This window comes from Micropterus salmoides, unplaced genomic scaffold, assembly GCF_014851395.1.
Source record: "Micropterus salmoides isolate LMB-PRFRI ecotype aquatic unplaced genomic scaffold, ASM1485139v1 Ms_hic_scaffold_4, whole genome shotgun sequence".
NCBI lineage: Eukaryota > Metazoa > Chordata > Actinopteri > Centrarchiformes > Centrarchidae > Micropterus > Micropterus salmoides.
Genome location: NW_024043372.1, coordinates 23,525,254 through 23,535,436, shown reverse-complemented (window position 1 = coordinate 23,535,436; position 10,183 = coordinate 23,525,254). Strand labels below are relative to the sequence as shown.

The following is a 10,183-nucleotide window of genomic DNA, read 5'->3' as shown; positions in this document are numbered from 1 at the left end:
ACATAGTACAAATGTTTTAAAGCCTGTCATTAAAGATAATTACTTTGTGGGAGAGATGAGACATCTGTGAGCTGACGTAGTGTTTTTTTTTAAGCTGAAGAGCTGAAAAGAGGATGCAAAACTTGAAATTGCTGAAAACTCAGAATGTATAGGTGTCACACCAAAACATCTGACAGTATGTAGCCTATGCTATCCCAGAATCAAAAAGTTTAAACTATGACAATTTTTGCTTAAACATCTGAAAATGTGACTGTAGTGAAAAAGTCAATGTTTAGTTGAAATTGGTTACAAAATACATTTGTGTGTTGAGGAAAGACTGTGTAGGACACTAGGAAAGAAAACGCACATAAAAAAAACCACCTTTACCCCAGGGTCCAAAAGCTCACCGCCTGAAACAGCAGAGATGGGAGTTATGTGCAGGTTTTGCGTTCATCTGACCGACGGACTTACATTTCAGAGTGATGGAGAGAACTCCAAACTGCTGCGCTATTACTTCACTGATCGCTTTGGCCATCCTAGTCTTATTTCCTGTGAGGTCTTGGTGTGAGGAAGACACCTACAAATTGCCAGCACAGGTAAGACTACCTACATTTATATGATATTTACAAAGTCAGGAGAGTTATGGCCAGATCCTCCAGGCCACTGCAGCTTAATATTTTTACGGGTGGAAGCTGTCATGGAAATTATATTCCTGGTGAGGGGCTGAGCAAATAATTGAGTTACAACAAACTGTTGTCTTTGAAGAATTTATTTAACAAAAGAGCATAAACAGAGAAGTACTACAACACAAATCAGCTGGGCCAGAGGTTCTGTCTCCTAAGACAGTCACTAACATCTGGCCCCGAGCAAAGAGATGCATCATTTACACAGTCTAGGTCTCTATGTTTTGGCGAACAGAGATCCTCTCTCGGCCTTGAATGAACATTCCAGGAGAGGAACAACAAGAGAGGAAAAGCACCAAAACAATCTCACAGCTCTGACCTAAACCCTAGTAAATGTGGACAGACTAACATGGAAGAAGTGTAGGAGAGGAAAGGTTGAGGATAAAACACAATACATAATAATAATAATAGTAAAAGAACATACATAAAAGATTAAACGTAAGAGGACACAATTTTCTGCCATAACAGAAGCTAGCTGAAAGGAATAATAATTTTTTAACAGGCCAACAAGCCAGAGTGCTGTGTTAATGGAGCTGCACAGCTGCACAAGAGATTTGATGACATCGACTATGACAGCTTTGTGAGTCTAATGGGAAGGAGAAGTGCTGCTCATGCTAAGAGTGAGTTATGTTTTTTTGTTTGTTTGTTTTTTGCAGGAAACACCTTGTACAGTACTTTCACTGACAGTGGAACTCATCAAACTCTTTTTGCAGGTTACAGAAACACCCCAAAGTCAAGAAAAAGTCAAATTAAATGACAAACCACTATCCAGCAGTTTTTCTGTAATAAACTCTGTAGCTTTATAGCAATGTAATACATACTCTGTTCATTGCATGCAGGAGACATGGATCACATCTTCACTGCTCTGCTGGGACGGAGAACAAGTGAGCGACTTTAGCAGCACTGATAGCAATTTCTTCAATAAGTCATACAATATTTTACTGCTTCATTTCACACTATTTCACAGTGTATTGTGTGGCTATGTGTAGGTCAGATATGAAGATATTAGTGCATGGCCTACTGTGTTTTCTTCTTTTCAGTACCAGAAATAAAAACTCCCAGTTTTTCTCAGCATGCAAGTTTAGCTTCAGGTTACATTCATATATTTGGGCAATATTATGTGCAGATTTGTGATTCACATGATTACAGCCTGACCAGTAGACCTACTTGACCACTTGAGGTCAATGCCACTAATGATATTTGAGTGTTAAATTGAAGGATAACAATATCGGCTGACATTTTTCCCCTATACCATATGTAGTTATTACATAATTGTAACCAAGATGTGTAATAGCAGGACATTTTAGAGTTAAAAAAAATACTTGTAGGCGTGTTGTGCTTACTTCGTTTTATAGCCTATTTTTATTAAATGTTCAAAGATTTCAAACAAACTTCTTTCACATTGTAATTATGGGATATTGTTTGTAGAATTTTGAGGAAATGAATTTCATCCATTTGGGAATCAGGCTGTAACACAACAAAGAAAAAGTGAAGCGCTGTGAATGCTTTCCGGATGCACTGTAGCTAGCTGCATACCTGCAGAGTTGAAGGTAAGTCAGAACTTGTTTCTTTGTATGCAACAGGAATAGTGTGTCCATGTGCCAAGGAGTATTTCAACAGAGAAAAAGAGGCCAACTAATCAATCACGGGAGGCAGAGGTAAGAGACACTGACCTGCAGGTGTTTCTGGCTCTGGAGCTGAGAGTCATCTGCTGCCTCCATGTTCCTGCTCAACACAGGTTGATTATAATTACTAGTCTTATTAGTGTCATGAATATTGCTAAAAAAAGTTAAAACTTTATTCTCATCATTAGGACTTTATTCTCGCAATGAAAAATAAATAAAACATCTTCATCCTCAATTTTTTTCCCCCTGAATGTGGCCCTAATACCCCGTCGTACTTACTGTTAAACTACTGTTTCTATTTCTGTGTGGATATTGTTTTGTCTGCTTTTGTTATGAATTGGCGGTATATAAATAAAATTTAATTAAATCCATTTACAATTAGAAAGGGAATAAAAATCTTTGTTGCTTAATCTTTTCTAAACCTTGCTCTCTCCACTCAGGTTTCAACGCTTTCCGTAGTGGAGCTGTCACACCTCCACAACCTCAACACGCCTTCTGTCTCTCCCACAGTGCTGATAAATCCTCACAGCTATGGCATCCACAGAGGAAAACATATTAAAGTTATTTAACCCAGAAAAGTGAAAAGGCCATATTAACCACACATGAATGCTTTTCTACCGTCACTGGAAAATGTTCAGACATAACAATGTAGTATATAATGTATACAAATGTAAAATAAAACATATGTACAATAAAATATGCATTTATTTATGGTGATTAAAGTACCATTCAATGAAAATAATCCTGCACACTGATCACGTGTGCTCACACAAACTCATTTGCACACCAAAGCCTATGGACTCTGGACGTCAATACCAACATGAATTCTTTTCAAATATAAATACAGTACTGTACACCTTTCCCTTTCATACAATTTGAATGTTAGAGCAGATTGTCGAGTACTTGATGTGTTGCATCACTGACATCAGAACCCATATGTGGCAGTTATCAGTGGAGTGTTTGGGGCCTCGGGTCTTTGATCCACTGATATCAACCGTCTGCATGGCAGTCCTGTGGTAGACTGTTAATTCACTTGAAAACAAAGAAGTGATTCACTTTAAATAAAACCGTCATGAAAAACATGCTGATATGATTTAACATGGACTTTTAATACAAAAAAACTGAACATGCTCTGTGCTCATGTACAGAAGGAAACACTTGAGAATAAACATTTACAAAAAGGCATTTTTAATGGACTTTAGTCAACTCATATAGTTGTAACCTGAAAGGAGAATAAAAGGTTTAAGTGATTAAAAAGAAAATCAACTATAACACTCAAAAGTGCATGCAATTTTCACATAAATTGAAATGCCTGAATCATGGAGCCATTTTCTGTATTTGGCAAAAACCGTATTGTCCACAAAATTAATTGTTTATTTGGTTACAACATAATAAAGGAATGAATACTTTTAAATGTACACAATGTACTAACTATAAAATAAAAGGTCTGGCCTGAACAGAATTTAAAAAATTACAGAAACAGAAAAAAAAAAAGAAAGAAATCTTGCTTATTCAAAATACAAGTTGTCCGCTGGCTTGCCCACAGGACCATGCTCATTACACTGTAAGGATTCAATAAAATAATACTCCATCTGAAAGCATTACTCTCTGTGTTTATGCCACAGTGCAAAGTCATGTGTGCTGCTGACTGCTCATACAATCTCACTTTACAAGGCACAAGCTAATGGGTTCACTGGGGGAAGCCGCAGGGCGTGGTGCCTATTGTCAGTTTCAGAACAGGTAGGTAAGTTTATGCCATGGGTGGTTGGGCGTATAATGCAACTCATTTCAAATAAGAAAGAAAGACCTTAAACGGTCTACTTCCCTGTCAAGTTTAAAGGGAGTTAATCAATTCAAAGAGGAATGCTTTATCAAATGAAGAGATTAACATCCTGAATATTTGTGGTAAACAACCCAGAAGAACACAAATAATGTCTGTGTATAGTCTGTCTTCACTCTTTGGCTGGACTGTAAAAATGTTGTCTTTTGGACTTTTCATTTAAAGCACCATGGTCACATCCATGTACCTCTATTAGGCAGAAAGAAATATGAACACATATAAACTGTGCTTTTCCTATGAAAAGTGTGTATTTTGGGTTTTTCTTTTAAGGGGTCAACTTTTGGGAAGGTAGGTAGTATCGCTCGATCAAGGCTGCAACCCTCTGTGGGGCAAAATACTTTTGTTGCACTATCACAGTAACTGACAGAAAACAGCTGTTTTTCTGAGTCCTATGTGATTATAAATTGATTATTTTTCTGTTTTTTGACTGTTAGCCCTAGTCATTTTAATAACATAATGAAAACTTCAGAATATACTACACGAGCCAAATAAAATACTCTTTGTGTAAAATGAATCTTTTAAGAGTGAGCACAGCATACAACTGAATAAAAAGCTATGTAAACCTGGATGTCCGATTACACTTGCCAGCACTGTGAAAATGCTTTCGAAAGCAGCCCGATACAAGTTTGGGAGGAAGTAAACTGCGCAGTGGTCCATTTCACTTATAGGCAGGGTGGAGTTTTTTTGAATGCAGAAGGAATCAGATGCTGGTTTGATCAGCTGGGTCTCATTAGCTTCAAAGGCATCATTATGTGCGAAATCAAGTCAGACAACTCCAGCAAGTCAAGAAGCACTTCGCTGTAGTGTGTGTTATTATAGCAATAGTCAAGAAAAGAACATAACTCTGGCAAAGTCAAATTTAACTCACTAATATGCTGTCCTCCTTCTCATTTGATCATCATTCAAACAAAAGCAGCTTACAGAAAGCTATTCCCAAGAAGACACTCGATTGTAAAACAAACCTGAAAAACAGGGTGGGGAAAGTCACAAATCACCTCCAAAAAACAGTCTTGCTGTCACAGTTCACATCAGTAGCACTCCTTCAGACAGCGAATCCTCCTCTCAGACATTTCAAATCAAAGTGGACAGTTTTTCTACTTTTGTAGAAATATGAGCCAAGATTATCAGAATGAATAAGCAAAACACTCATCACTCTACCTGACCTAATGATCAGCCCTCTCCACACACCCACAGAGTCCTGCTGTTATTTGCCCACTGGAGCAGGAGGGTCTTTTCCAGCTGCAGGAGGGGGATCTGCATCCTGTTTCTTGTCAGTTCTGGACAGATCATCCCCCTCTGCGTGCCGTTTCTCCTGAGAAGCCAGCTCTTTTTTTCCTTTTGCGGCATCCTGGGAACCCAACTGCTCCATATTGTAGCCTAATGGACCAGGGGGCTGGTAACGGTATCTGTAGCCAAAGGCACGCAAGTGATATGTGTAGTACTCCAATAAATACATGTGTGAAGCATCTACATAGTGGAAAGACACAGACACGTCCGAGCAGCAGTTTGGCCCCTGAGGAAAAACAAAGTGTGTGGTTAGGCAACATCACACAGACGTCAAAGCGAGATATTTTCTGTGCGCAAAACAAACTTCATTTGCATGCATGTCAGAAGGTAATACATGTGTACACCTAAACATAACAATGAATATGAATAACAAGTCACTCCTGTTTAGCTTTTGATATCACTGTGGCTCCGCCAGTTTCACAATAAAGCTAACAACACTGACACATCTGTTCAAATATTAACATTGCTGAGGTTGGTCATACTAAGCCCACGTCAGAGATTTTATTGTTTGCTGGACTTGCCTCTGAGATGGGGTAGTAGCAGTAACTCCAATACCAGAAGCTCTTGGGGAACTTGGCAGTGAGGTGCTGCTCAGGGACAAATGGGTGAAATGTCTCCCTGTGGATGCTGTCTCTGGAGTCCCCTGCCAGCACCCCAACTTTCTCCATGCACTGGCCCATTGCCAGGTCCTCCACAGAGGTAGTGTGAGTGCACAGTTTGTTATTAAATCCTTCTACAAATCGCCGCAGAGCCTCTTTGCTCAACACATAGCCCGCACCACCGCTCATGTAGCCCTGCTTGGTGTAGGGTTTGAATCTTCGGCCAAAGTAAATTGGCTCTTCGGGAGTGTGGTTAGCAAGAACCCACCGCAGGTTGTCTACTATAACGTAGGTGTCATCATCTGCCTTGAGGAACCAATCGGCCTCATGGGCATGATGCTCATAGGCATAATGGAAGGCCCGTATCGTTTTCCAGTACAGCTGGTCTCGACCCTCCTTTGTACCTAAGCCCACCGTGGGGAAGTCGGGGTCCTCCTCAGAGCTCATGAAGACCACGACATTGCAGTGGCGACTCCATGTAGACTTCACATGGCGAGCCTTCTTCTCCAGGTTGTTGGGTCCAGTCATCACCCAGCAAAGAATACGCACCTTTCTGTACAGTTCATCAGCCATGTGGCCGTCCTCACCTGATAAGGAGATATACAGATGGACACCACATTTTACACTGTAATCTCTCCATAAAGAAAAAAGTGCTCATTTCCATTTCAAACTGAAGAAAAACCTGGTTACCCGTACACATGGTGGAGAAATCAACGTTCTCCAGGAGAAACTTTCCTGGGGATTTAAGGTTTCTCTAACCCCACACTCCAATTATTGAAACAAGGTTTATTGTTTACATGACATTTAAGCCGACTGCAACACTTAAGTGCACTGTACTTAAGGCGCTGATGATGAGCACTTGATTTTAAAATTGGATACGGCACAACTGGTCATGATCCAAAATCATCAAAGTGAAAGCACGCTTCATCTAAATCTAAAGTTAATAAAATAATAAATAAAATACTTTTAACGTGTATATCTTTTGTGTTCCCCATATAAGTACAGTATTTACAGGACATCTTGTCAGTCATTTCTAGATCTTAATACTTGAAATAACTACTCTAGATTTTCTCAAATTCTGTCAGTCAAAATAATGTTGAGCCGTGAACTCTGAGTGAAACGGAATCTTAATATATCTAAAGCAAATCAGCTTTGGATTTCAGTCAACCAGACAGTTAGAAATGAAACTGCTGTACACTTGTTATCACAGTACTTGTAGAGGAAGCAGTTTCATTTAAATTCAGATCTAGTAGTAATATCACACTGAGAAAACACTCCACTACAGGTAAAAGTCCTAGATAGATAGTTTATTCATCCCTGATGGAAAATTGCAGTGTAATACACAACATTCACAAAACACACATAGGGTATGTGGCATTCAAGCATGGGTGAGTTTAACAGGAATGACTTCCTGTAGAGATCCTTTGTCTGCGGTTTGTTGTCCGACAGGTAGTTCTTGCAGAAGATGTATAGGACTGTGCCAATTTTAACTACTTCATATCCTGCTCAATAGTTTCAACAGCAATGCATCAAAGTCTAAGATCATCATATATTTGTAGCGTCACTGTCCCGTGAGAACCATGTACCTCTAAAAAGACAACTTTCCATGAACTTAGAAAAACAGCCCTTTTTCCAGCTGATCTAAGGTCGGTTTAAATTGTTTATTCAGATTAAGAAGTGGGATAATTTTCTCAAACCTTAAGAGAAATGCTTCGTCCTCCAGTTTATTTATTAAAATCACCACATTTGGAGATATGTGGTTTTCACTGGACAGGAAAGATATGAAAAATTGTAATCTAAAAAGTAACTGGTTATTAAAGCTGTCAGACAAATGTAGTGGATTAAAAAGTACAAATTTGCCCCTGAGATGTGGTAAAGTATAAAGTAGCATAAAATGGAAATATTCAAGTAAAGTACAAGTAGCTCAAATTTCTACTTAAGTACAGGACTTGAGTAAATGTACTTTAGTTACATTTCACCACTGAGTACAACATACAGTACATAACTTCAACTATTTCCAAGGAGCATGAAGAGGGGACACAGTCTGTGTGCAAAGAGACTATTGGATAAAAAGTTGGGTAAAAAGAACAACTTCACGGTGAGACTTCACAATAAAGTTAGACTACAAGTATTGAGTTTTGTATCAGTATCAGACCACACACATATAAAACCGGACAGTGTCTGAGACAAGCATACAATGCCCAATTATGCACACAAGAGTTAAGTTACAAGAAAACTGAAACTTGATCTAGTGATTCAGTAAGGGATGTGAATAACCTGCTAAACTACATATTACACAACCCTGGTTAGAGGACGGGATACTTTATAATGCCTTGACATATTTTAGACACACTAATAATAAGGTATGTCATTCTAAAATATAATGTTATTGTATATGAAATAAAAAAGGGGGACAATTTCGGTTTTTATAATCTGTCAAATATAACTCTTCTGAATGACATCAAGTTATTTTGAAGCAGAAACTACATTTTAGTCAATAGGTGGAGGCTGCAATCACTTTCTTGCAAGTACAATACTGCATTTTAGGTGTCGTTTTGGTCAGGTAAAGGTATTTGAAGAGGTAAAAAGTACTAGGTGAGTTATAATCTGTCACAATAAGATGATAAATAGTTGCTCTGCTGTCCAATCTTTTGGCTACGTAAAATTTGATTTCAAGTCTGTTAACACCTTATCCAGTGTATGATTAACACACAGTAAAAACGCGGACAACTCCAGATGCTGGAGACAGCAAAACCGGGGACTGTACCCGGAAAACGTCTGGTCACCCTAACTAATACGCCGTACCGTTACCTGTATGATTAGGGTGCCTCAGGTTGAAAAGAGCAGACCTCTCCTTCTTCCATTTTGTCCCGTCGTCCTGTTGTATTGTGTCATGGATTTTGACGAGGCTGGTGGCCTGCTGTGCTGACAAAGTCCTCTCAAACCACACCTGCCGCAGAAACACGTACAGTGTGAAGGTTCCCACAACGAAACCCAAATAAAAGGAGACTCTGGAGCCGAGGGACTTCATGCTGGACCAGGAGGCTCGCTGTCACTGTCGCTCAACTGGGCAGGTGCTGAGTAAGAGACTGAGACCGACAGCATGGACACACAAGGGCCCAAGTTTTGGGCTGTCCCCTGGCTGTGTGGCTAAAGGCGAAGTGACAAGTGTTGGTTCAGTGTCATTCCCTGTTTAAGGTGTGGTTTTCTCGCCAGCAGCATTGCAGACAGAGCAGCAGCATCATTCCGCAGCTACTTCATCATAACTGGGGGCACGAACTCGGAAAAACTAAAGCTGATACAGTTTTGACCACGGCGTAGCGTTTTTCTGTTCTCCAAACGATAACTTAGCTCGGCTAGCCACACTAACACGGTACTAACAGGTCTCCTGACCAAAAGCGACCGAGAAACGCAAACCAAATTATTACCGGGACAGAAAAACAGCAACAGTATAATGTCTGGCTTCAATCGTTGGCTCCTGGCCTGAGTGTTGAGACAACTGGCGTGAGCTAACTGGCTAATCCGTTATCTGATCGCCCTGCTAACTTCAGGGATCCGTCCTGCCGTCCGTGTCAACACACAGCTAACGGAAACGTTACAGACTCACACGACTGCTGACTCGGACAAACCCAGTACTTCAATAACGTACTGACTAAAACACCAATATGAAATCGATCCACAAAGATGCGTAAACTGCGTCTAACTTGTGACTACGCTCTCCGTGCAGGAAAAGCAGCTATTTCCGGCCAAGTATTTCAAATGAAAAGCGCACTGTACACAGACATGTGTCCTCCTGCAGAGAAATATACAGGTGTTGCAGCAGATTATTAAACTTTTTTTCACCCACAGTTTTTGATTATTTTTAGTAAGGTTCACATATTTTAATATGTGTAAATTAATCCTAAATGTGACCTAAAACACAAGACTGTGGCACACATACAGAAACTGCAGTGTGGTTTGTCTGTGCCCACTTAAATCATTCACTGCCGCTGTCAATCAAAGTTACACTCTTTTTCATGCAGCTGATCCTCTAATTTCACATATCTGACGGTCTTAGGACACGCACAGTTCCTTGTTACAGCTCTCAAAATACAATCACATAGAAGTATGACAAAACATCTGCGTCAAAATGGCTTAAACTCCTACTCATATCAGTAACTTCCGCCCAGC

The 10,183-nt window shown here is 39.8% G+C and overlaps 2 protein-coding genes across 2 annotated transcripts; one reads left to right on the top strand and one right to left on the bottom strand.

The window, feature by feature from the left end:
* Positions 1–403: 403 nt before the first annotated feature.
* tac3b (tachykinin precursor 3b) lies at positions 404–2,930 on the top strand. Its single transcript, XM_038696713.1, has 5 exons — positions 404–575; positions 1,165–1,282; positions 1,502–1,546; positions 2,246–2,320; positions 2,728–2,930. The coding sequence occupies exons 1-4, from the start codon at positions 462–464 to the stop codon at positions 2,299–2,301; spliced, it is 333 nt and encodes a 110-aa protein (XP_038552641.1). The 5' UTR covers positions 404–461; the 3' UTR covers positions 2,302–2,320; positions 2,728–2,930.
* A 44-nt stretch (positions 2,931–2,974) lies between these two features.
* Positions 2,975–9,756, bottom strand: c1galt1b (core 1 synthase, glycoprotein-N-acetylgalactosamine 3-beta-galactosyltransferase, 1b). Its single transcript, XM_038696704.1, has 3 exons — positions 8,825–9,756; positions 5,936–6,600; positions 2,975–5,640 (listed from the first exon to the last, which is right to left on the bottom strand). The coding sequence occupies exons 1-3, from the start codon at positions 9,042–9,044 to the stop codon at positions 5,332–5,334; spliced, it is 1,194 nt and encodes a 397-aa protein (XP_038552632.1). The 5' UTR covers positions 9,045–9,756; the 3' UTR covers positions 2,975–5,331.
* Between the last annotated feature and the right edge of the window lie 427 nt (positions 9,757–10,183).